Source organism: Gymnoscopelus braueri (genome assembly GCF_963280865.1).
Source record: "Gymnoscopelus braueri genome assembly, chromosome: 11".
Classification (NCBI taxonomy): domain Eukaryota; kingdom Metazoa; phylum Chordata; class Actinopteri; order Myctophiformes; family Myctophidae; genus Gymnoscopelus; species Gymnoscopelus braueri.
The window spans coordinates 47302822-47330113 of record NC_137613.1 but is presented as its reverse complement, the minus strand read 5'-3'; the positions used below and the strand labels follow the sequence as shown (position 1 = coordinate 47330113).

Below are 27292 nucleotides of genomic sequence, written 5' to 3'. Positions count from 1 at the left end.
GCCTGAAAAACATTGAAGACCCCTGTTATAGATTGTACAAGAAAAAGTGAGTAGACATTAACTACCTGTTTTGGGTTAGTAATGGGTTATATCATTTTTTTTCAATAGTTAAAATAGCAGCTTTAAAAGCTCACAAACTTGTTTTATCACTATTTATGAAATGGTGCCTAAAAATCTAGGTGTCTGTTTTCAATTGGTGTATATATCACTGTTTTTACCCTATTGTGGGGATCACTATTGGTGCTTTCATAAAAAGTATTTACACAATGACATTTGTGATAACTAATTAGTAAGCTCAGTGGATAAATTGAATCTTGACCTTCACGTAAAAATAATGTGTCAGATCTTGTGTCTAGGTGAGACATGACCTTTGACACGATCTAAATGTCTACAGAAAAGCAGGGAGACAAAATAAAACCACCCCAATTGTAAAATTACATTTTATTCATTAGAAAAAAGTTACATAGTGCTGCTACAAGTTCTAAATGAGTTGATCTTCATGACTGACTGTCCACACTGTTGCTTGCAAGCAATCAGAGTGAATTTGTGAATTCAGATATTGTCAAAAATAGCCAATCTACAAGCCCACAACAACACGTCACAATTTGTAGCCCCTTTTCGACTGCAGCTTTAGTCAAAAAGTCGGAAATTGTGCCGCATTGTGAGCTCGTAGATCGGCTATTTACGGCGAGCGACACTTGTACAATAAAGTATAAATCAGGTTTCGGTCTGAGTGTCCACACTGAGACACATCTTTATGAATCAGATTTGAAAGGTATTTCAAACCACCTAGCAATGTGGTTGAAATCGTTATAAGGATTTAATTTAAAGCTTTAAAATGCCCCCACAAAAATAACTTTTAAAAAAGGGTCTCTTTTTGGGTTACTGTGTCTGACTTTGGGACCTCCTGTTGTCCACATCAGTGACAGTCTGAATGAAGTTCCCCATGATGTTGTTAAAGGTCTTCAGCATGGACACCCCCAGCTCATTGCTGGTTTCGTTGATGTCCGGGTCGTAGGCGCCCGTGAGCGGCGTGCACACCTCCACGCTCCTCCCGGCTCCCGCCAGGATGCCCGTCACCTCAGCCCTGACCGCCTCGAACGTCTCCATGTTGTACTGCTGCAGGGACGAGTCGTCCACGGGATACATGACGCTGTCGGGGTAGCAGTCGCGCGGCACCGGCATCTCCACGTACCTCAGGTAGGGGAACGCGGCGGCGAGCGCCAAGAAGACCTGCCGCAGCGCCGCGGAGCTCAGCGGGTTTCCCAGCAGCTTGAGCTCGCGGAGAGCCTGGCAGGGCGCCAGAGCTCGGATGAAATCGGCCACGTGCTCGTCCTCGACGCCGCACTCCTCGAGGACGAGGCAGGTGAGCGTGGCGGAGGAGTGGCTGAGCAGCTTCCGGAAGGTGTTGGGGAAAATGTCGAAGACTTCGTGTCCGCTCATGTCCAGGAGTGTGAGGGACTCGCTGTGGAGGCTGTTGGCCAGGTAAGCCATGTCCACTTGGTTCAGGCTGCAGTTGGCCACTTCCAGACAGCGCAGCGGAGTGTTGAGCGGACTGGAGAGACAGGACAGAATATGGTGATCAGCTTAGAGGCCTAATTTCAGGTTTAAAAAAACTAAAACAATGTGAGGCGTAACAATGACCACTTTAAAAACACTTCTGGGATAATTTTTAGGTCTACTCTTGCTTTTGTGTACACCCTTGATCGTTTTTAAGCCGCTTGATTCAATATTTAGATATTTTATATTCATTTGATCAGACACCTATATATAATAAGCCCATTCAACTTCAAACTCCATGTTAGAGTCATTGAAAACACACATTTCTGGTGACTGATATTGTGCCTTTTCGATATTTTAATAATGCCCAAAATATGGAAGCTATGTTAAAAATTGTTAATGCATGTATGGTTACAGACAAGACAACACGTATCTATGATGTGTGTGTCACATGTCATGTGGATTGAGATGCACTCTTCGCTGATCTAAAATCAAATTAAAATATGCATAAAATAACTGAATTAGAGGCTAAATATGAATGCTAGGGGTGTCAATTGCCATCCCCTCGGACCCCAAATGACACCCCTGGATCAGCCGGTAATGTGAGATGGGGAGTAGCAGGCTAACCTGGGACAACCTACTTTTTAGAAATACATTTCAGGCTTATTTAAGACACTAGAGGTTAGCCACGTCCTCACACCTACGTCACACCGCCAATCCGACTGATATGGAGATCTCTGTATCTGTCAGTCCTTGTCCCTTTTATGCCCATAAATGGAGATCCCTGATGTCATCAGTATATGCCCATATATGGGCATACTGATATGCACATATATGGGCATGCCCCCTTTTGTGCCCATATATGGAGCTGACTGATTTGTTCGCCTGATGCCATGACGACACATTGAGGTTAGACAACACACTCCATATTTGGGCGTAGCTGCATTGGGAACTCCTTAATGGTTATGGCTGAATCATGGTGACATGAGCGTGACGTCAGAGGTCCGCCCGCCCGCCCGCCGGCCCACCGGCCGGGCGGGCCTCCCTTAAGCCAGTTTTGATATAGGATAGGATGGGTGTAGATTTCAACATACAAATATACACAATACAGAAATGTTTAGACAATTACAGGCAAGTGTAGAAATATGTCAGTGCAATTCACCTAACACATTTATTGAATAGAGGGCCGAAAAAATATGGGCATATCGATATGGTTATGTCTGAGTAATAGTGAACTCTATTCACCTGTTTCCTAGGCTGTGTGTTTTCCACTTCCTGTCGATTTGATCCAATGAAATCCAATGAAACTGGTCAGATGACCAATGATATCCAATGAAATCGACAGGAAGTGGAAAACACACAGCCTAGGAAACAGGTGAATATGCGGTGTTGTCTGAGTCATAGTGACTGCCCGTCCACCCATTAGCCAGTTTTAATGTAGGATACACGAGCCTAGTATTGTAACTATACTAAAAAAAAAAAATCGCAAAAAAAATAAAATAAACTAAAATAAACTAGCAATCCAACTTTTAAAACAAGTTAAAAGTAACTGTAATTGGTAAACATCAAGTCAAAACTATAATAAAAAACCTATAATAACCTTATACGTTATACAATGTCAGTGTCATTTCTATTTGAGGCGTATGCCCCAGTGATTTCTGGCTGACTTGATGTTTTGGCTGGAGGCAGCCGCCTGCATTCTCATACTGCTAACTAACAACATAACAAACAACAACAAAATGCCTCACAGCATGAAACAGGCGCCTTACTTATTATTATTATCATTGCTATTATTATCATTACTATTATTATCATTACTATTATTATCATTATTACAGTGAGCTACCTTCATGTTAGCAGTATTTGCACACAAGACAACAACCAATACCCTCTTACAAATATCAAACAAGGAGAGATTTAATTCTCCTTTACTTGCTGTTGTCTCTTTGTCTATCACTCTCTTTCAAACGAGATTCAAGTTTCATTGAATCTATTTAAACCACTTTGAACCTTGCCATCCCTATGTTGGGCATGTTATCATAGATAAACATGTTCAAAGCTATCTAAAATAGCGATCTACAAGATCACAATTCGTTGTGATGCGGCGCACTGTGATCTTGTAGATCAGCTGCTGTCATACGACAAAGTATACATCTTTTGTATTAATGCGTGGTTTGGAAAAATAAATCTGTCCAATAAGAATAGACTTGCTAGTCTTGTTAAAATTACCAGCAAGAAAAATGATGTTGCTATATACTGTAGGCCTACATAGCAACAAGAACCCCAAAAGGGGTTCCCGGCTTGAAAGGTATAGTTACATAATGGGGTTCCTTCCAGGTATAAATGGGTTAACGATCAATCAATGGATTGTGTTCCGGCTTGGATAAGTGGAACTAACATAGTATAAAATGTACCTATTTTTCTGTATCACAACAAAAACACATTTTCAAGGTTTTAAAAGAAAAGAATAGTCATTTTTAACATAATTTTTTAAACTATTAATGTTAAATTAAATTAAATTAAATTAAATTAAATTAAATTAAATTAAATTAAATTAAATTAAATTAAGTTAAATGTAATGTAATGTAATGTAATTTAATTTAATTTAATTTAATTTAATTTAATTTAATTTAATTTAATTTAATTTAATTTAATTTAATTTAATTTAATTCAATTCAATTCAATTCAATTCAATTCAATTCAATTCAATTCAATTCAATTCAATTCAATTCAATTCAATTCAATTCAATTCAATTCAATTCAATTCATTTCAATTCAATTCAATTCAATTCAATTCAATTCAATTCAATTTAATTTAATGTATCATTAAAATCATAGTGTTTTACCAATTACTTGCTTGCAATACCCTCGGCCCACAGGTTGGGAAGCCTGTGGGCCCCCACCCCTCCCCCGGTCTCTCTCTCTCTCTCTAACCTCAGCAGTCTGCGCAGGTGTCCGGTGAGTGTGGAGAAACCCATGTAGAGTTCGGTCAGGTTCCTGAGGCGTGCCAGCAGTTCCCCGATGGTAGCCAGCACGTCCTCCTCGTCCTCGCCCAGCCTCCGCACGTCCAGCGCCCCCGCGGGCAGCGTCAGGGACTGCAGCTTGGGCATCTCCACCCTGGACAGCAGCACCTCCAGGTGAGGAGCCTCCAGCGGGACGTTGTGCACCATCTCCAGCTTCACGAGGGACAGGGTCGTTATTGTCAACTATAACTAAACAAAATGACTAAAACTATAGTTTTAGTTAAACCCAACAAGACCTGAGGCCGATTCTACAAAAGGCCTTCTAAAATCAGTAGTTCTCAAACTTTTTCATGCCAAGGATCCCCAAAATTATGTATAAATACAATATAACTTAAGGATAACTTGGGGAGGTTGTATTTGGTCTCCCTGCTCTTCTACTGAAACATTTAGATCCTGTGTCTAGGTTGGACACGATCTTGTTTCTGGTTTGACACAAATTTGACACAAAATGATTAAACATTGATCTGACTGGAAGGTCAATATGCTATTTCTCCCCTGAGCAAGCAGGCAGGCTCTACTAGCTCAGTGGTAAACATTTCAGCTCTGACACAGGAGAACCAGGTTTTGTGTTAGAACAGGAAAGTTACATACTGTATGTAGTGCAGCTTTGGGTACTAAAAAAAAACGATAGAGAAACTGTCATTAGTTTTAATCTTTGTCAAAAATGTCCGAAATGTTTCACGGTGCAACGCGTTGTGAGCTTGTAGATCCGTTATTTAGGCTGTTGCTCTGCCCCTGACTACCCCATTTAACAATGCAAAACAAACACAACCCAAACACAAATTAAGACTTCTCAAAAAACGAAACAAACTAGCAAAACCACTTTAAATCAAAGCTAAACTGATATTGGTCCGGACCGCTGGCATAGCGGTCCGGGCACCTAGGCTACAATGCCAATCCCGACGGCCTTTGCTGCGTGTCACTCCCCATCTCTCTCCCCATTTCCTGTCAGCCTTCTGTCCCATCAATAATAAAGGCATAAAAAGCCCCCCAAAAAATAAAAGAATACAAAATAAAATAAATAAACTGAAATTGAAAAAAGACACAAAAAAAAGACGAAGAAAAAACTAATAAAACTATAATAACCTTGGTAAGGGACTGCTCCGGCTCGGACAGCCGGAGGACGTAGAACAGCTGCTTGAGCGCCAGGGAGTCGGCGCGGAATCCGATGAAGCGCAGCTTGAGCGGGCAGTGGCGCAGCAGCAGGAAGGTCTGGGCCACCTGCTCGTAGTTGCGTCCCGTCACGAAGCCGTTCAGACAGACGTCCACGGACGTCTGGAAGGCCGGATGGCTGACGTCGTCGGTGGCCTGCGTGACATGTAGGCCTCCTGTCACAATCATTACGTAATAGTCTGATCGACATATTCACAATCAACCCATTAAGACCAGATGCCGATTCTACAAAATGCCTTCTAAATCAGAACTTTTTCATGTCGAGGACCCCCACATTTAAATGTATATATATATGGCCGCGGACCCCCATCTGAAAATGTTTTGTGCCAGGGACCCCCAGAAGAGAAGACTCAACATTTTCCATACATTTGTGGTATTTTTCAAAAATGTTCAGAAATAGCAGCACGGCACAAAGTGCCACGCTGTGAGCTTGTATATCTGCTATTTTTGAGAACCACTGTTCTAAACCAATGTTCTTCTTTTCTGAAAAACGTATGATACTATATATATATAGCTCAAATCTAAAATGACACAGATGCTTTCCCGGCTTTAATGGGTACATTTTCCGTGATCGTCATAATCGTTTCCATGTTGACATTTGTTTTCTCCAGACCTTTTCAAAGCTGATCTCCAAGCTCACAACACGTCGGGATGCGACGCGTTGTGAGCCTGTAGATCGGCTATTTCCACTATATACTGTATTTAAAAAAAAGTGAAGTACACAATTATTAAATGGGCTATTATATATGTTGATTATTCGTACAGTCAGTAATTTCTTTAAATATTTCAGTTATTTGCCATATCTACCCAGTGCAGTTTTGTTTAAAAAGCGTAAAAGCCAAATAGAAATATAATTTTCATTTATGCAAAAAAACAACTACAATTAAATCCTTAATCGCATTATTTGTATGGCAATTAACCGTCAAGTAAAATGTCATGATGGTGTGACAGTCCTACCTGCATGGCCATCAGGGTCTCATAGCACATCTGTGTGAGCATCATGGTCCTGGCCCAGCGGCCCAGTGTGGTCCCACAGGGACAGGCCTGGTGCTCCGTGTCCTTCAGGCCGGTCAGGTCCACCACGCGGAGTTTCTTGGCGTACGTGGTCGCAGGGCTCAGCACGTAATCCTTCACGGAAACACAAAATGCCGTTTACGTTCGTCAAGTCTTCCTCTAGTCCGGGGTGTTCCTACACTTTTCCATGCAAAGAACCCCCAAAATAGACAAAGTATTGTTTTTTTGAGAATTGATTTGCCAGTTTTTAATGATTTCTTCCCCCCCCTCTCCTTTTCAATTGGTCCCCCAGGCCCCCCCCCGATGAACCCCCTAGGGGTCACAAACCATACTCTGAAAACCTGTGATCTAGTCCAGTGAGTGGTTCCCAAACTTTTTAGCTCAAGACTTAAAAGACTTTTATGTCTCCCCAGTAATCAAACTTAAAAATATATATATATATATTATGAATTGACCACTTACGCCCTAGTGAGAATAGCCGATCTAATAGCTCACAACGCGTTGCATCGCATGTGACCACTGATATAGACCACCAACTAGTTAGGAGTCGATAATCTACAGACGCCGTCAAATCAGGTGTGCCGGACGCAGCGGAGACACAGATTGCAACGCCTGTGGGCCACAGAGGCCGAAACGCAAAACCACCATTGCAAAGTGAAGGCTGCAAACTTATGACATAACCTAAAACCTGGAAAGAACATTTAACCACATGAACCCCCAGCATCGCTATTCTGGAGGCAAAATCACCGCCCACAACGCCTTGCATTGCAACGCAATGTGAGCTTGTTGATCGACTATTTTCGGTGAAGAGATTTGGTGCAGGGGCAAAATAAAAGGGGACCGGGTATAGAGCCCTGGGGGACCCTGGTCAATCAAGTAAGGGGGGCACGGTGGTGAGGTCTGTAGCGCCGTCGCCTCACAGCTAGAAGGTCTTGGGTTTGATTCCCGCCGAGGACGCTGGAGGCGTGTCCTCTCCTCCGCATCATCAGTGCCCATACCCTAGGTAGGGTTGGCGAAAGGGCCTTTCTGTGTGGAGTTTGCATGTTCTCCCCGTATCTCCTAGGGTAGGTACCCTCACAAAAAACATGCAGTAATCCTGTAATTTAGTAATTTAGGGTTTAAGGGGTTGAGTGGTACACTGCCAGAGTTAAAGGAGAACTATGGGTTTTGCAGTCCAAGCAAAAAACAGTTACTTACCTTCAAACCAGTCAGAAAGGCCTCCAGGCTAACCCGGCAGGTGCGGGAGGTGAGGTCCAAGGGGCAGTCGGCCGTGCTTTCCAGCAGCCACTGCAGGTTGAGCTCCGGCAGAGGCCAGGTGCGCACCAGAGCACGGAGCAGCTCCGCCTCTTCATGCAGGTAGCAGGCCTTGAAGAGGAGCGGGTAGAGGTTAAATGAAACACAGCTGAGGTTCTCCACCGCGGAGGGACCGCTTTGGCTGAAACCCTCCGCCGCAAGGAACCTTAGAGACTGCATGGTCCGAAACCAACCAGGTCTGAGCTTCAGTCCTGAGGCTGGGTGTGTCCACCAAAGCGTTTTTCCCCAGCTGAGGGCGCTCACCTAAAAGAACAGATAAAAGCTTCCAGACGCTTGAGTTGAAAATATTTCAACTCTCTGCAAGCAGATAAAAACACCACACGTGCAGTGCAAAATAGACGGTCAGAGCCTCGTCACACTGCTGGCATTACCAAAAATCTGGCACTCCAATTGTAAACAATTAAGAACATACTTTGGGGAGAAAAAAAAAAGAACTTCTTGGTGAATACGGCCCCTAAGGTTCTTAAGGTTGTCAGCTGCTGGGTTCTTAATGTGAGCTAATGGTAGTCAGCCACGTAAGCTCCATGTTTTGGCCCTTCTGGTCTTTGTTGACTTCCTCTGTTGCCGTCCTGGTCGCGGTATAGCGGTTTTGGGGCTGTGTATTTGACTGTGGCGTGACAGGAATGAGGCAGGGGGCTCTGGTGGTCGGCGCTGCTAGCCCAGCGAGGAAGGTATTTTTAGAAGCAGCTGTCTCATGTCCTTAGTGTGACTCAGACAGGGAGTCTACTTTTGTCACCTTCAGCCAAAGCTTGAGCACAGCAGCAATGAACTCATGTATGAACCCATCCCACTCTGTCAACCAACATTGAAATGACTGTAAACAAACACACCAGTGGAGAGAATAACAACACTAACTGATAACTGATATATACCCCCCCCCCCAAACACACACACACACACACACACACACACACACAGATTATGTACAGTTTATGTAACAAATTGTGCGAGTGACAGTCTGACAGCAGGGAATAGACAAGTTAAAGGCTTAAGTTGTAGTATCCAACGACCGAATGCAAAACAGTGTCAAAGTGTTCGTCTATTACGACATGCCCAGTGGTTAGAACACATTATTCTGAAATGTAAACTAAAATACATAAGAATAATAGTATAGAGTCATATTTAAGGGAGTTTATTGTGGGACGTGGGTACATACAGTATATCTAATTACTTGACATATGCAGAAATAATGCATTTTCAATTGATGAAAAGAGTTAGGTCGACACTATGTCAAGTTGAATAACAGTGAGTCGGTGTGTGTGTGTGTGTGTGTGTGTGTGTGTGTGTAATTGAGTTACAGTTACATAGAGGTGCTATTCCTGTCTAGAATGGGGCCAAGGTTATTACAGTTAAGCAGACTAAACTTTCAGAAAAGCTCTTTGTTGTTAGCTTACAATACATTCACAGTCAAATCAAAATGAAGCTGGTGTTGCAACAACGGGGGAAGAACACGTTTGGAAGCCTGTAGGTCTGCTATTTTAGGTTTCTCTCTCTAAACATTTGTGAAATTCTGTGCTAAAAATATCTTATGGGGGTCCCTGGCATAACATCTTTTGAAATGGGGCTCCACCAATTACCAATTAGGCCTAATACCAATTACCAATATCAATTTGGGGGCAAAGACATCAAAATGTTTGAGAACCACTGCTCTGCTACCTTCTTCAAGGGGCTACAGCATGACGTGAAGAGCAACGTGTCTGTCCCTCTCAGAACAGCAAGAGTCCCACACATCTGCTTACATTATGCTGTCCTCTTCATCAACAACAGACACACACGCACACGCACACGCACGCACACACACACACACACACACACACACACACGCACACGCACACGCATACACGCACACACACAGTGGGCAGGAGGACTGGAAAAAAGGGTGAAGGGGGGGTGGAGGCGTGAGGAGTAGGGGTTGTTTGTTGGAAAAAAACAACAGCAGAACATTAAGCCCGTTAGCGTTAATGGTACCTTCTGGTTTTTAGATGCTGTGGGCCTCCAAGGAATGTATTTCAATCCAGTAGGCTTCTTGTGGTGATAAAAAGGGCTTGCCCTTCATTTGTAGCTAAATATGGTTATGGATTTACAGCACAGTCCCTACTTTCCTCGTAGCTAGAATATTTATTGACTAGTGCCTTGTCTGACTATATCTAATCAATGTAATGTTATGAGTAACACTTTAGTTCGATGTTCCCACAATGGAGAGCATAGCTTGACATTTTTGTTGACAATTGTCAAATACGATATATTAACTAATGTAGCTGGGGACCCCCTGAACCCCATTAAGGACCCCAAAGGGTTCCCACACCACTTTGAGAACCACTGCCACAAGCATGCATGTTTGATGTTGTGGTTTATTGCCAGTCAAATGGGGCTTATATCACCATCTGCTGGTCTTCATGTAGGCATACATATACAACATACTTGACTTGAATTAAACAATGTAAATTATATCAATTTTGCATTATACAATATTATACATATTAATAATCCATATTGATCCCATTTCCCTCTATGGCTGCCCTTTGAATATAGTATTTATTTATTTATTTTTGGATAGAATACTCATGAGTCGATCTTTTCCTCAGTGTCTATTAACTTTTGTGAGTTTTGTCATTCACAATGGACTATATGGTGGTGTCTTTATTAATGACAGATTTGAACTATTTTATTTTATGTAAATTTTGATACTTCTAAGGCAGGTGGCATATCATTTTAATCACTTCAGGCAGATCTATGAGCACACAATGTAGATTTTCAAAAACTTTGCTGTAAGGACATACCCAAAATAGGGACACCAGGTTTGATGTGTTCACCCAATGGAGTGATGTCGACTCGTTACACTTTTACAACTTAGGAAGGAGATTGTTGGGAAGCTGATTGGAAGCACAGTGCCATGCACTTTCAAGATTCCCTGTATAGTATTATTTTTCTTTAAACTATGTTGCTTGTCTAACTTAGCTATCTGAATGTTGTTTTTTACAATGCAGATCCTGTGTATTTAGGACTTCAAGGTCTATTTATACACCCATTTCCAGCTACTGGACTGGTGGGTTATACACTATGCACAGTACACCTGCCCAGCCCAGGTTAGGTTGGATGTTAAGTCTTATTCATACTATTTTTTATAATTATTGCTGTCGGGCAGAAACCTCTCATCTCCGTTTTTTTTCCCCATTAACTCTTTGACTGCCAGAGTATTTTCATAAAGTACTCCCCCAGTGCCAGCAATTTGTGTTTTTTTATTTTTATATTTTGAATTTTTCTCATGAAAATAATTTAAGGACACATAATGTAAAGACCCAGCACAAATCCGCCACTAGAGCGCAGCACATGACAGCTTGATTCATGTCGTTGGGTCTCTCTCACCCTTCTTCATAGATTAGACAAGGAAAAACATGAAAACGGATGTGACGTCCCCCCCATTGTTTTGATCGGCGAAAATTACGTTGTGATATACGACGGCGATGACTGATCGTCACCCAGACCATAGATTATAGAAGAGAACCGTTCCGTTTGTCCGTTATACCGTGTGAAAACCCGTTTATTTACCTATTTTGGACGAAAATGACTGGGGAAAAGAATCAAAAACCGGAAACGGAATCCAGGTCATGGAACCGGATGCAGATGTCCGTGAAGTAAGTGGAACTCGAGAATAACATTGAATATTAAGCAGCATAGCGCAATCAGAGATTAAACAATGAACGCGCGTCCAGCGCGTCGAGCGCGTCGACGGCCAACTGGACAAAGTAGCACTTGACGCGTTATCGCGTCGTCCGCAGTCAAAGAGTTAATGAATGCCCTCATACTACAGTGTCACACAAAAGTAGCAAAAATAGCAGATCTACAAGCTCAAAACACGTCGCGATGCAACGCGTTTTGAGGTTGTAGATCTGCACTTTTTTGAATTTGGAATCCTGAAAAGTAACAGTTTTGGACATGTGAGGTTTCCACCCGACAGCAACGATATTATATTGTTACCCTTTCTGTAACTACTTATTCTATACTCATTCTCTAGCCTTAACATCCATCCATATACTGTATACTTGGCCAGTGTTAATTGCATCAGTCTGTGAATAAAGTCCAATATGTTGTTTTAGAAAAGTATAGCAGATGAAGAAATTTATGGAAAAAAGTGTTCTATGTTTAATACCAAATACAAAATGACAACCCAATGAATGCTGTGTATGCCATCACATATTCAAACATTAATTCATATGCCATCACATGGCAGTGCCACTTGGTAAAAACAGCTGATCTACAAGCTATGGGACGCATTGATAGTTTGTAGACGAGTTCTTTTCAGCAAGGGACATGGTCATACTACGGACTATAAATGAGGCTTTTAACCTGCTTAAAATGTGGCGTCTATTGTGTTTGTGTATAAAAGCTGCAATCCGGAACTTATTTCAATGAATAAAACATTGTTAACCAATCTGTATGGTACAGCATGCCAATACTAGCACATCTGCAGTGACGAGTAGTACTGACCAAAGCTCATGAGCGCAATATCTCCCCCAGAGATATTTTGTCTTGGAAGGGGATTTTGTCTTGAAGGAGTAGTAGTGGTAGTAGGTAGGTAGAAGTTTGAGTCTCCCACACAGGAGACCCCGGGGTCCAAATCCCAGATTGCAGCTTTAAATGACAGTTTTCCCAAGCGATACACTTGCTGTATTTTAGACCGTCAACTTGGCTCCACTATATTAGACTTAAAAAAACACTTAAACCCTATATACATAGTTGACCGGGGTCCCGCAGGCACAGGGCTCTATACTAGGTCCGATAGTATTTCCCTCAACACCAAATCTCTCTAAATAGCACATTTTCGCATTTATGTACAAAGTGTCTGTTTGCAGCTCAACAAAGTCCTGAATCCCGGGGTCTCGTTAACTGGTCCCCGCAGAGGATTCTTTGATGGTGATGGCCGGCGTGGGGCCGATGTGCGTCCACACGTAGCCTTTCTCCGGCCGGATGGGGAGCGTCGGGAACGGAGAGCTCCGGGACTTGAAGTACTCGGACGGGGCGTGGCACACGAACTCCAGGTACTCCATCTTTCTGGGGAGATCTTCCTCTGGGCCTAGAAATGGTAAATGAAATGGTGAAATGGTGCATTTATATAGCGCATTTAAGCCATTAAGACCGGGAACTAGTGATGTGCGGGTCGGGTTTTTTCATGACCCGCCCCGCCCCAACCCGCGACGGAACGCGACCCGCCTCAACCCGCCCCGCGAACCCATATATAAATCTATGGCTCAACCCGCCCCGCGACCCGCGGTGGGAATATATATATATATTATATAGCGCTCTTTTAAGTACCCAAAGTCCCTTTATATGTCTACAGTAGCACAACATTGTCATGGGCTGAATAAACAAGCATGTTGGTCAAAATAGTTTTTTTTTCGTGGAGAGCGGCTGACCCGCTCACCCTCAGCCCGCATAATTTTCTCTGAAATCCTGACTCGACCTACCCGCGCCGCGGGTTGACGGTTACGGGTCGACCCGCTCATCACTACCGGGAACGCATCTGTGTAATTTTAGATTGCTTTAGTTTGGGCTATTCACAAATAGCAAATCTTTGAAGCAAATCTTTGAATATATATATATTATATAAGAAAAAGAGGTTGCGCATCAACAATGGGTTTTCTCAGTGGACCCAAAGTCCAGTATACATATAAAAAAAAGGAATAAAAAAAATTCCAGAAGGGTAGCACATCTAAAAATTTCAATTAAATGGAGGACAAATTACTCACATTTCCTCAGAGCAGGAAGGCTCATAGCCGAAACGCGTAAGCGTTCATTTTATTGGTGTGCCAATAAAAAAAAAGTGGAAATGTGAGTAATTTGTCCTCCATTTAATTGTTTTTTTTGGATGTACTACCCTTTTGGATTTTTTTAATTAATATATATATATATATATATATATATATATATATATATATATATATATATATATATATATTATTATTATTATTATTATTATTATTATTATATATTATATATTATATATATATATATATGTTGTTGTATAACACCTTTACCGCCGGGCCCGTAGTTCTACGGGCCGTTAAATCCAACGGTTAAGCGCCGAGCCCGTAGTCCTACGGGCTGCGGTCTTTTCGCGCATGCGCGGTCCGGGTGCACTTTCGGAATTTTTTTGATCCACTTCCGTTTCCGGTTTGATGACAGGAAATAGAATTATTTGGGATCCGGTTTCGACGATCACGCCCGCTCCTATTCTACAGACGAAACTGAAACTCAATTCTCTTCCTGTAGTTTTTTCTCCTCGCATTTCACTGTTTAACGTAATCCGCTCTAACTACAGTCATGGAAGTCCGTTTGACATGCGGTCTTCACTGGGAGATACAGGGAGATCTCGCGGATGTAAACAGACCGTTCACGGCTCAATCTTAAGGATTTTAACAAGATCTATGGCGACATGAAAAAAACAAAAAAACAACAAAAACACCTTGGCACTGGTGAGTACATTATGAGATTAACCTCTGGCGGTGGATGTGATAACAGTGTTGTGCAGAAGTGGCAAATATAGCAGATCTACAAACTTCTGCACATTTTGAAAATGTCTGTGGGGTTTACAACTTGTGACTGAATAAAATTACTAAATAACTTCATGGTTACGGTAATTCAATTCATATCAGAAAGTGCGGGTGTGGGGAGACCAATAATCTTGGAAGCAGTAAGTGTACCAAAAAGTTCGTTTTTTTTGTGAGACAATATAAAAGTCTAAAAGTTAAGAACCAAGAGAAAGATATGCTGGCCTCTATTGAATCCAAATAACTTAAATCAGTCAGTCTGAAATATAATCCATGAGGTCATGAGTCACTGGCTACAAAAAAAACACTGCACTAGTGGTGTTCCCTGCTATTTCTTACCAACAATATAAGTCCCGGGATCAAAGCCGTCCTTGGGGCTGGCCTGTGTGGGCAGCAGCCAGGTCAGAGCGGCGCTCTTCTCACAGTACTGGTCCTGGACGAACCCTCGGATCTGAGCGTAGTACGACTTCCCATCGTCCTCGTCTGTCACCTTGATCACATCGCCTATCTGATAGAATACACCCTGCGGGTACAGCATAATAACAAACAAAACAAAAGATAAATGATACATCATACGTATACAAACATAAATACATCATACACCAACACACTGGTCCGGGGGACCCCAGAGTTACAGATCTGTAACTCTTTAGTTTAAAATAATGAACAATGAGAGACTATAGTGCGTTTTTCAGCCAGACCGAAAAGGTATAGGCAGAAGCTATCAGAGAGCCTATCTTTTTTTTACATAATACAAAAAAGAAGAATTTTGGATCACCTAATGCTTCTCAAACTGGGGTGTCCTTAAAATGAATGAGGTTGAAAAGATATAATACATCATATTCTAACATTCAAATACAAATACTACTGTTTGGGTTCACGGTAAGATGTTGCTGTCTTTAGCAGTACAGCAGTGCAGAAAGTAATGCTGACCTAATGAGGCTAACTTTAACATCCAAGCTATGATCAGAACTGATATTCCATACATTGCATGTATTCCATAGAACAATTTGTTGGAGAGATTCATCTTGTGGCATTCTAATTCGTCACACTCTGTACTGTGCTTACTCACAATAATAAATTGCTGTGCCTGGCAGTCATAGCTCTTGTCACATTCTATTAATTTGAACATTCTGGCATAAAACGTATATTTAGTCAAATATCTCCACTATCCCACAAGATTCACATGGGACAACTGTGCATGACGGGACGGCATTCACAGCAGCATTAAACCTGGACATTTCAATGAGCATACGCAAAACTAATGGTCAGGTGCGATTACAATTACCCCACACTAGCATGTGCTCATTGAAGGAAGTTTACATGTGATCGATGCTGCTGTGAATGCTGTCCTGTCACGTACAGAGAATGATGTCCTTGTAAATCTCATGGAAAAGTGGAGATATTTTACTGAATACAAGTTTTCTGTCAGAACAAGGGATTTGACTAGAGCTGACCAAAAGTCACAGCAATTATTTAATGGACGAGTACACACGAAGTGCTATAAATTAAAATGCTGCCAAAATGAATCCCTCAATGTGTGGAATATCAGCCATTGAAAGGCTAGAGCAGAACCATTACAAAAGGCAGTGGTTCTCAACCTGTGGGGTCGGGACCCCCCCTGTGGAATAGGCCTACTATAAAAACGGGTAAAATTGGCCAAATTGTCAAATAATATAAATAAGAGGCACAATTTTGCGAGGCGTTGTGAATTTGTAGATCGGCTATTATCACAATTCTTATCTGTGGAACCGAGTCAAACAACATTTAATGCCTCAACTCCTCCTAGGTAAGTGCTTGTCAGGGTGAGGGGTCCCCAGTTCAAATATGATTATTTTGGGGGGTTGAAAAGGTTGAGAACCACTTACATAAGGTGTTATGTGGGACTCAGACAGCATCATAAACATTATACCTTGTAAAAAACGGATTCCGCCGTGATGATCGTGGAGACAGATTCCGGTGCTTTGATTGGCTGACGAGAGAGATCACATGAACGAACTGTCACTTTGTGGTTTTATTAAAACATAAACCATTGGTTAATAGGAAAATAACTTTGTTGGGATGGTTATTAGGCCCAGTAACTCACATTTTTCAGTTTAAATATGTGCCTTCTCCCTTTTCCCTTGGTTGACACCTTCTTCTCAGAGGCGGGGGCTTTGTACTTGGTGCTCCTCAGGCGCGCAGATCTCCTATGGATCTCCTGTTTGGACTGTGGACAAAAGCAGCAGTAGATTAGTCCTTAAACTTTTTAGCTCAAGACCCAAAAGAGAAAGTAGACGTTTGCCCGGGACCAAAACTAATGAAAATATAATACAGCTTGTGGTCTGCTATTTCCATTAAAATGTTGGAATTGCTTTTAATTTGACGTCTTTTTGTTAACCTTTTTTAAAATCTTTGGAAATAATTATAGTCGTCGTGTTTTTCTTTGAGGACGTGAAAGGTCGGATTGACCGTCCTGTCACGTCCCCCCCTGACCGATGGTGCAGGGGGCAGGATCTGTCCCTCGGGCTGTGTGTTGCCTGTGTGTGTGAGTTACAATGTAAAACATTGCGTGTGTGCTGCTGACGTTTTAACCAACCTGCTTCCCTCCTCCTCCTCCCCCTCCTCCGTTGTTCTGCAGGGTGACGGAGGCGACGGTCTGTCCCGCAGACCCCCCGCCGGTCTTCCCCGTGCAGTTGTTACACAGGATCTCCCCCTGGGGTCCCTTCTTCCACATGGACGAGGAGGTGGTCTTGCAGACCGCGCAGCACGGCTTTAAACCCAGCGGCATGGCGCTCGACACGCTCCTAGTGAGGATTACTGCCTGTTAACAATGAACAATAAACAATCCAGAGTGTCACTCACAGTAAGCGAGGTAAACACATACATAGAATGCAGAGAGCCAGTGTAGTGCCTCAAGAAACTTGGATACGAGGTAAACCAAGACCCTAGCGTCAGTTTAAACAATTGCACTATCGATATAACAATCTGTACATTGAAACTATAGGAGACCCGTTTATTGGGGTTTAAACTACTACTATCAAACTGGGTGTCTTTGAGGGGATTCCAGCAAGGGGTCCCCAACTAAAATGATTGATAGTTAGGTGGAGGACCAAATGGACCCATGCAGGTCTGTAACTCTGAGTGTGCAAAAGGAACCAAATGGTTCCAAATTTGGTTCCAATTGTACACTCTCAGAGATACAACAACACATTGGATTTTACTAGCCTTGGATCAAGACTATCATAGATGTATTTATTTGATTGATTTTGACATTTACATATCTATCATAATAGATACGAAAGTAAAAGTCAAGACAATCAAATCTATAGTCTTCTTGATCCAAGGATAGGATTGTACAGCATTCATGGATTGGGGTCCCAGAGAAAAAAAAAATCTAATGGGGGTCCGTGGACTGATGCATATACCAGACTGGGGGTCCTTGAAATAAAAAGGTTTTGACAATCACTGGTTCAGGGAGGGAACTCCCCATCGAAATGCAATGCGTCGTGTTTGATAGGGAATCTCTAACGATTATTAGCGGCTACAAAGCTAACAAAGGTGTCGCTCTCTGAAAAGTAACGAACCTACAAGCCATTTAGCCTTAGATCAAGACTATCGTAGATGTATTTTATTTTGACATTTATATATCTAGTACGAGAGTCTTAGCAACCACCCCCCCCCCCCCTAGCCCTGAAACATGACTGTGAACCATGGCTACCCCCCCCCCCATTTTGCCCTGGAATTTCACCAGTAAAGCCCTCATTTCTCCAAACATGTACAAATGCAAAATATAAGGTGCTTTACCCACTTGCCTCAAATGTTAACTAGGTGTCCGGAGTATTTGTGCAATGTATTAGTCCATATTTTACAATAAAGAAGTGTTTTAATCCCGTCTGTGGCCAATTCTGTCGGAAGTTCCCAATGGGGCGGTAGTGATGGGGCGCATCCGGTGAAAGCCGGAATTACACTATGTAAACAGGAAGTCAACGAGGGGGTTGGAATGGCGTTCGGCCACAAACGGGATTTAAACACTTCTTTATTGAGAAATATGGACTAATACATTGCACAAATACTCCGGACACCTATTTAACATTTGGGGCAATCGGGTAAGCACCTTATATTTTGCATTTGTACATGTTCGGAGAAATACGGGCTTTACGGGTGACATTTCAGGGCAAACTGGGGGGGGGGGTCGCTAAGACTCTCGTAGATACGAAAGTAAAAGTCAGACTCGATACAATACATCTACGATTGTCTTGATCTAAGGCTACAAGCCACCCGTTGTTGGCTTGTAGGGTCGTTTCTTTTCGGCGAGCGACGCTAAGTGTATAAATGACCGGTTTAAGACAGAATAGTATTATTGTTAGATGGTTCATAATAAAGACAACATACAAACCGTTCTTCTTCTGTTGTTGTCGTCCACGACGGCGCTTCCGCTTCCGGGTCGTGTTCTTCTGTGGTGGTGTGCAGTGAGCAATTCGGATCGCACCAACGTGTAGCGCCACTAACGTGTCGGAATGGGACTGCTGAACTTAATTATGTTTTTATTTGCGGGATGCAACAAAAAAAAAATGAATACAAATAAATAAATCCCAACATGCTTGTTTCCATTGTGGCCCTGTGTATTCAATTCATCAAGTGAACAACAATTAAAATTGTATTTCTGGTCATGGGCTTAAAAAATATGATTTGAATTTAATTATATTGACTTGTATTCTGAGTAAAACGATGTACATCTTAATAGGAATATATTGAATAGAATAATAGTTATAGTAATAGTAATAGTAATAGTAATAGTAATAGTAATAGTAATAATAATAATAATTATTATTATTATGATAAAACTACACATATTCTCTCATGTAGAGTGAGATTATATTGCAAAGACTAACTATAACAATGTCAGAGAGGATTTCAGAGTTACCACTTCAGCTCTATTTAAACTTTGGCAATTTTCAAAAGATTGTAATACAGTTTATACACTTGAAACCTGTGAAAAGGGACATTCTGCATAATGGGTAGCCTACTTTTACTTTTGTTACTTTAAGTAGCTGTTGATGCCACTACTTTAGTGATTTTACTCAAGCACATTTTGAATTCTGGACATTTATTTATAACAGAGGTATTTCTACATTGCAGTAGTATTGATACTTTTATCTAAGCAAAAACATTTGAGTACTTTTACCCACCCACAGTGAAATACCACTTTCAAACCAGCGAGGGGCAGCAGAGCCACATATCTCTAGCATCCGGAAGAAGTAACAAGTAGTAGAAGGTAGAAGAAGAAGAAGAAGGAGAACCAAAACAATAGAAGAAGAGTCAGGCGTGCGCTCGTCCAGTTCAGTTCAGTGAGTTGTTCAGAAAGGATAAAAAACACAAGCTTCTGGCTGATGAAGATGTCTGAGCAGAACACCTCCTCCTCCTCCTCCTCCTCGGACAAGGAGCAGCATCTCTCCTCGCCCCCCTCCTCCTCCTCCTCCTCCTCCAGTAGACACTCCATCTCTCTGCCCATCTCCAGAGTGAGGCTGATCATGAAGAGTTCCCCCGACGTGTCCAACATCAACCAGGAGGCTCTGTTCCTCACCACCAAGGCCACGGTACGGATGACTAGATCTATTTATCCAGTGGTGTAAAGTAACTAAGTACATTTACTCAAGTACTGTACTTGAGCACTGGATTATTTTCCATTTCTGTACTTTTACTTTACTGTACTCCACTGCATCTCGGAGGCAAATATTGTACTTTTCCTCTTCCACTACAATTATTTGAAAACTTTAGTTACTAGTTACTTTGTTGATTTTGATTATTATTACAAAACATAGACTAACCACTTGAGAATAGCCGAGAGAATAGCCGATCTACAAGCTCACAGTGAGCTTGTAGATCTGCTATTTTCAAAAGATCTTTTCAGATTTGAAAACTTGTGAAATGGGCATATTGAGTACATTCTTCTTTTGTACTTTTACTCAAGTACATTTTGATTACTGCACTTTTACTTGTAACAGAGTGTTTCTACGTTGCAGTATTGATATTATTATTTTTTACTTAATTAACTAATTTGAGTACTTTTTCCACCACAAGATCCTGAAATTAATTGATGAACCCATCTTCAAAATAGTGTTTGCACTTTTTCCCCTTTTGGCCTGTACATCTACGCAAACGTTCGGATTTCAAATATATAGTGCTTATCTCATGGCCAGGGATGTTACAATTGTGTACGGCTCCTCAGAAATACCCGTATCTTCCGTATTGTTCAATAAAAAGCATTTTAATCCGATCGGTGGCCATTTTCACAATTTTTCGCCATTATGCTTTCAACTACAACCTATCAGTTGGGAGGTGCATTGCACTCTGATACATTATAACTCTACGAGAAAATGGCCACCGATTGGATTAAAATGCTTTTTATTGAACAATACGGAAGATACAGGTACTTCTGAGGACCCGGACATAATTGTAACATCCGTGGCCATGGGGTAAGCTCTTTATATTTGAAATCTGAACGTTTAAGTAGATTTACGGACTAAAAGGGGAGAAAGCGCAAACACTATGTTGAAGTTCATCCATGACGGTCATGACAGATGACCGTCTCGTGATCCATGGCTAACTGGAGATATAGCGAGAGCCTACGACGAGAGCAGATCTACAATACAATACCACGCGTTGTGGGCTTGTCGATTTAATATGGGCTTGCTCTCGTTTAATATGCTATCTAGGTGGAAAGTACATTATGACTTTAATCACTTATAAGCCCTATGTCAAGCCTGTTGCATCAGGCTCCATTGACAACCCATTCATGAAACAGAAACGTCCTATCTGATTGTATCAAAACGATGATAAACGCTAAAACCTAATTTTGCAGCTGTATATAAACTTGAATGATAATTGTCTCTGTCAAGACTTTGTTTAATGAAACTCCATCTTTGTCATGTTTTTGAGAAACCTTCTGTCGATAATCAATAATCCTTGTTCTATGTGTTTGGAAGCATACTCCACGTTCATTGCATTAGTGCATGTTGTAAACAGGTGGTGTATGCTGGACGTTGAGTGATTTAGAAGGAGTGCAACCCATGGCTGCAAAGAGTTTACTTTATGACAGAAAGTTATTCAGTCATAATAACTCAGTTATAACATGACAGCGATGGATTGTTTTAAGATAAAGTCTTGGCAGAGACAAAGATGGTAATCAAAGCTCGCCCTACTACAGGTGCATTATTGGTTTGTTCATTTTTTTAAACAATCAGACTTTTCATCAGTGGAGCTTGTTGCAACTGCATTGCAGACTGCAAAGTTGCTTGCAGCTAGTTGGAGGCCTGGATGGTAGAATCTACATCGAGAGCAGATCTATATTTTTGATCTATAATTGATTGTGGCGTCCATTCAAAATATAGGCTGCTTACACACAGTACCAAAGTCATTATGCAGAATGGTCCAATTATATTATTGGATTGTAATTAGTAGGCTAATTGCATTAATGTGTTCATCAGTTTAATGTTGCAGCTGGGAAAAGGTGGGGCTGATTTTAATGGCTTTGTGTCACTTTATGTATGTTTTGTATTAATGATCTAAATCTGCAAAGTAACTAGTAACTAAAGCTGTTTAACAGTGGAGTATAAAGTACAATATTTGTATAAGTATAAAGTATCAATAAATGGAAGTAAAGTGAAAGCACCTCAATATTGGACTGATGTTCAATAATGGTATAAATAGAGAGCTCCGCATTGTGAGCTTGTACATCTTCTATTTCTGCTAGTATTCATCATACGACAAAGTACAATAATCGTCTTTGTCGAGTGGAAACCTCATATGTCCAAAACTGTTACTTTTCAGGATTCAAATTCAAAAATAGCAAAAGTAGCAGATCTACAAGGCAAGCTCAACATTTTAGCTAGTATATCTGCTACTTTTGATACTTTTGATCAAGTAGGGCATTACTGTACGCAAAAACACAAACAGTTAGAATATGGAGATAAGAGGTTTCTGCCCGACAGCGACGATATACTGGGCTTAAGTGATGGGTAAGTACAGTTCTTGTGTAAATGTACTTAGTTACTTTCCCCAAATTGTTGGTTTGGTGAGTGAGGCTGGGCGATATTGACTTCAAATCAATCTCACAGATTATTTCAAACTTTTACGATTTCATGATTATTATTATAAGCTTGTCACTGTGTACGCCACGATTGTACAATATATAGTATAATACTTATGCTCTTATGTTAAACAGACTAATCGGTTTCGTTTATTACTTTAAATTGATTTGTTGGTATATAAGAGATTAAAATAAATGTATTAAAAAACCTTGCTTCCAGATATTTGGTTATAACTCTGTTATTGGTTCTAAATATAGTTATTTTTTTCTGTTCATTTGCACAGTCCTATTGGTGAGTGCATGGACCGGATCATTGTGTTCATGCACCTTATGTCTAACCTTGTGTATATTGTACCAGATGGATATGTATGTGTATTATGTAATGTACCTTAGATAGATATCTGTTTAGATTTGTATTTCTCTCCCTCCCTCCCTCCCCCCTTTTTCATTTCTTTTCACCTTCTGAAAATAACAAAAAAACGATGGAGCTTGCACAAAACCAAATTGCATCCACTTCTTTACACCTGTAAACCTGTGATGTGACAATACAGTTGATTCTGATTGTGGTGTTGTTGTTGTTTTATTAACAGGAGCTGTTTGTGCAGCATCTGGCTCTGTCCTCCTTTAAAAACGGGTCAGGCAGAGACACAAAGTCTCTGGCCTACTGTGACCTGGCCACTGCTGCTGAGGAGAACGACACCTTCCAGTTCCTCACAGGTAGAGCTGTCTGTCACCATTACACACAATTAATTGTCACACAAATAATTGCGATTAACAATTTTAATTGTGTTTTTGGCATTGAACACTGGAACATATGAATAAAAACTTAATTTCTGTTTGGCTTTTAGGCTTCGCATAAAAAAAATGCACAGGGCAGATATGACAAATAACTTAAACATACAAATAAATTACTGACATATTTAATAATGTTATACTTTCAGAAAACTTTTTAAATTGCAGAAACGGCTGATCTGCAAGCTTACAACGCGTCACTTTGTGACACGTTGTAAGCGTGTAGATCTGCTAAGCCTGTAGATCTGCTATTTCTGCTATCTTTGGAAAATGTTTGAAAATGTATGAACATTTTTCAAAATGGAAACGATCATGACAATTATGAATCTAATTCAGCCCTGCTCTGCTTTAGCTGTGAACACCTGCTACGTACATGTACAGTATATCGTTGCTGTCAGGTGGAAACCTTGTATCTCCATATTCACCAGCACCTTTTTCATTAAAGGTTCTTACGTAAATTAACGCCCTATTTCATTATGCTACTGTGCCTCTCAAAAGTAGCAAAACATTGCGTATCTACAAGTTGTGTTGTACGTTGTGAGCTTGTAGATCGGCTATTTTTGCACTTTTGAAAACAAAATTTACTTTAAAAATAGAAAATTATGACTTCTGTGTTTTCGCTCTACATTACTTTTCTCATTACTACTCATAAGTTTCGCTGGAAAAAGCCGGTCTACGTTGTGAGCTTGTCTGATCTGCTATTTTCTGCGACAGTTTTCCCCCAGAATACGGATGCTGGGGTCTAAATGGTTAATCAAACGTTTTTATTTGAAGGACCCCGAAATTGCATGTATTTGGCTCCGTTATGTGATAATATTTTGTGCCAGCAACCCTCATAAGTGAAGATTTACTTATTATAACTAATATAGCTGGGGATCCCCTGGAACCTCCCCAAGGACCCCAGTTTAAGAACCACTGCTTGATTTTATTGCATTTTCTTCATCCTTTTAATTGACAGACATCCTCCCGAAGAAGATCTTGGCAAGAGATTACCTGAAGACCTTGGAGCAGATGCAGGAAGAGGACGCAGACATCTGAGAAGCACGCCGGCCGCCATCCCGTCACTAAATGTCAGTTTGTGGTCACATGGGTTCATGTACCCGGAGCAAAAAGTGACGGGCGCAAGAGACTCAACATAGGTGGCGTTCTAGACCGCATAAGAATGAACGTCATGCAAACGGCAGGACTCTAAAAGGACAAACATTCTCCTGAAGCGATCTACATACACTGGGTCAATTTAATGCTTTGAGCGACAAGTGACACGTCGAGCTACGCGTCTCATTGGTGGACAAAGTATATACTCGAGTATTCAAAAGTACAATTATGAAGGGCATTTAAAAATGCATTGCTGTGTTGAAATTTAGAACATCTCCAAAATGGAGATCTACAAGTTTGCAAGTGGTTCATTAATAATTATCTTTTTCCAGTCAAAATACAATATTTCTATTTGAAATGTAGCGGAGTGAAATGGATGTGCTTAAAAACTAAACAAAAAAAACACTAAAATGTACTTAAGTACAGTAGGCTACTCAAGTAAATGTACTTAGTTACTGTCCACCACTCGTTCAGAGTTTTGAACATCCATACTTGCCTGCGGGACACCGACGGCGTCGACAAAAAATGTAAACAAGGAAGTGAATGTAGTGTCACACGTGGTAACGGAGCTTACTTAACCTTCCCAGCCAGTCAACATTTCATGAAGGCGCCTGTGACCGTTCATTCTGTTCCAGAGGTACGCGACACATTCCGAGACACGTTTCTGTCGTTTTAGGACGTCTCTTTCATTTGGCACTTGTCACTCAAAGCATACATTTACCTTTAGACAGTACCAAGAGGTTCAAAGAAACACCACTGCATTAATTTGGCATAATGACATCTAGCTCTGCCACATTTGGAATATTTTTGGCCAAATACCTCTAGCAATATTCTAATGATATTGTGCAGATGATTATTGGTCCTTTCACATAATATTTACACAGAGATATTTGATCAACAATACCATAATCAGTAATGCCTCTATAATAAGTAAGCGGCTTAAGGCATATTCTAGAACAGCTACTACAATCATGTAAGTTCCGAAAATGACATTGCTTTACTACTATGCAGCCTTTAAAAGGAAAGGAAAGAACACCTATCTCAATATCCAAAATGTGAGACAATATCTAGATAAAATAAATAAAATAATCATTCCTAGTCTCTTAATGACATCAATATAATAGTCCTAATTTGAGAGATAATAGAAGTTTGACCTCCCATTGTTTGCCGTCCCAAAGATAATAAATGAGTGTAGGCTACAGTACTGTTTTTGCTAGTAAAGCGACATACTTGAAAAGAGCATATCGTTTTTTATTTTATTTTAGGTGTGTTTAAGCGTGAAGCATTAGGACATAGTGTGTTTTACATGCCTGGCTTGTTCCTTCAGAGAGTGGTTTTATTTTTAAGCAATATGGCCTGCTCCTACGCCTCTCAGCCTGGTGGAATTAATACTTTTGTATGCACTGCCTTAAAAGGACCGTATCTTCATATAACTGGTCCTCAGCTAATGCTCATTATAAGATGGCACAATTTTCCGTCTGCTAACGTCATCGATGGGGATTCCAAGCTAATAGAAACTACAGCCTTGCTCTTCCTAGAAAGTTAGCATGCTGAAATGGAAGCCATTGTGCATACATAAATAATAATACATGATTAGACATCTTTGACATTTCCAACGATGCCTACCATTGATGTCTGTGTTAGGCAGGTTTCTGAACTGTCCACAGCCCACCTCTGAGACACACACTGTGTAGGCAGAAATGACGCCATTTTATAGTGAGCATTAGTGAGGACAGGACCGACTTTCATGAAGATAAGGTTGACAATGGGTGAAGTGCTCCTTCAAGGAAGGTAGAGTCTAATGTTTTCCTGTATGATCATTCGATGTCGTGGACCAACATGAGGAGCTATAGGAGAAATTTTCCATTCCACACAGATGAAGCAGCAATATCTCAGGTCTTTTACCGCTTTCAATTTAGCATCCATGTTTTGGGCATTTTTCTTGAAATGGAGCCTAAAGTGCCGCGAAACCTTAGGCTGAATTTGTAGTTTGTTTTCCATTTCAGGTTAAAAGCTACAGCAGGTTAAAAACATGGGAGGCGAGAACGCATCGCAGTTGCAAATCTTACACACCTGTCACCCATTATTAATTTGATTCACTGCAGGCAGCTGTGTTGCTTACATCACCGTGTAAGGTCAGCCTCCTGCAGACCGTCATGTTTTACACTGCTGTCGCTTTTAACCTGACCTGGAAAACAAACTATAAAACCGGGCGAGAGTTTCATCCTTGGTGAAAGTGCTTATGCTGTTTAAACAAAAACATAATTGTAAACCATGTCTTTAAACCCATGCTGTCACGTAATGTTTTACCCTGATGATGCTCACAAAATCTGTGAAAATAACAGGACTTCTCTTTGCCTATGTTATTCTTAGTTGTAAATTGCTGTTTGTTGAAGCTAAGCATTGCTGTGCGTTAGTTGACAGTACTAAAAGCAAGTAGTTAATGGATTTAAATATTATTTTGTATTATTTTAACTACTCCATTTACTGTGAGTGTACCCGCACTGTGTTGAAAGATGCAAACAACCACTGCTCTGAACAGATGTGAATATTTGAAGTGTAAACAACGTCTGGCTGTTACACAATAAAGACTCAAACCATGTCATACTGTAGTTCACCTATTTTACACTTCTTACAGAACTGACACTTAATCGTGATGCTGTTAAAGGAGGTGTAAGTGATATAGTTATCTCTTTTGTCAAAATGATGTGTTAAATATGTGTTCAAATCATTGCTACGGAGTGTTTGTCCAGTAACCGGGG

At 41.0% G+C, this 27292-nt stretch overlaps 3 protein-coding genes across 3 annotated transcripts; 1 reads left to right on the top strand and 2 right to left on the bottom strand.

Moving 5' to 3' along the window:
• Positions 1 to 422: 422 nt before the first annotated feature.
• lrrc14b (leucine rich repeat containing 14B) lies at positions 423 to 8632 on the bottom strand. The gene is made up of 5 exons (XM_080441356.1): positions 7908 to 8632; positions 6654 to 6824; positions 5610 to 5831; positions 4435 to 4676; positions 423 to 1555 (listed from the first exon to the last, which is right to left on the bottom strand). Exons 1-5 carry the CDS (start codon positions 8181 to 8183, stop codon positions 883 to 885), a joined length of 1584 nt encoding a protein of 527 aa, XP_080297482.1. The 5' UTR covers positions 8184 to 8632; the 3' UTR covers positions 423 to 882.
• Positions 8633 to 12130: 3498 nt separating this feature from the next.
• Positions 12131 to 18989, bottom strand: gatad1 (GATA zinc finger domain containing 1). The gene is made up of 6 exons (XM_080442247.1): positions 18947 to 18989; positions 17151 to 17375; positions 16659 to 16781; positions 16485 to 16544; positions 14912 to 15095; positions 12131 to 13098 (listed from the first exon to the last, which is right to left on the bottom strand). Exons 2-6 carry the CDS (start codon positions 17340 to 17342, stop codon positions 12908 to 12910), a joined length of 750 nt encoding a protein of 249 aa, XP_080298373.1. The 5' UTR covers positions 17343 to 17375; positions 18947 to 18989; the 3' UTR covers positions 12131 to 12907.
• An 871-nt stretch (positions 18990 to 19860) lies between these two features.
• On the top strand, positions 19861 to 27150 carry chrac1 (chromatin accessibility complex subunit 1). The gene is made up of 3 exons (XM_080442809.1): positions 19861 to 20151; positions 23234 to 23360; positions 24394 to 27150. The coding sequence occupies exons 1-3, from the start codon at positions 19945 to 19947 to the stop codon at positions 24471 to 24473; spliced, it is 414 nt and encodes a 137-aa protein (XP_080298935.1). The 5' UTR covers positions 19861 to 19944; the 3' UTR covers positions 24474 to 27150.
• The last annotated feature ends 142 nt before the right edge of the window (positions 27151 to 27292 follow it).

Coding starts and splice junctions, on each gene's coding strand:
- lrrc14b (XM_080441356.1), bottom strand. CDS start 8,183: ATGCAGTCTCTAAGGTTCCTTGCGGCGGAGGGTTTCAGCCAAAGCGGT. Junction 5,832..6,653: donor AGACCCTGATGGCCATGCAG/GTAGGACTGTCA, acceptor CATGTCACGCAG/GCCACCGACGACGTCAGCCA. Junction 1,556..4,434: donor CACCTGCGCAGACTGCTGAG/GTTAGAGAGAGA, acceptor CTGTCTCTCCAG/TCCGCTCAACACTCCGCTGC.
- gatad1 (XM_080442247.1), bottom strand. CDS start 17,342: ATGCCGCTGGGTTTAAAGCCGTGCTGCGCGGTCTGCAAGACCACCTCC. Junction 16,782..17,150: donor GAGGAGGAGGAGGGAAGCAG/GTTGGTTAAAAC, acceptor TTTTGTCCACAG/TCCAAACAGGAGATCCATAG. Junction 15,096..16,484: donor CGGAATCCGTTTTTTACAAG/GTATAATGTTTA, acceptor CTGTACCCGCAG/GGTGTATTCTATCAGATAGG.
- chrac1 (XM_080442809.1), top strand. CDS start 19,945: ATGAAGATGTCTGAGCAGAACACCTCCTCCTCCTCCTCCTCCTCGGAC. Junction 20,152..23,233: donor TCCTCACCACCAAGGCCACG/GTACGGATGACT, acceptor TTTTATTAACAG/GAGCTGTTTGTGCAGCATCT. Junction 23,361..24,393: donor CACCTTCCAGTTCCTCACAG/GTAGAGCTGTCT, acceptor TTTAATTGACAG/ACATCCTCCCGAAGAAGATC.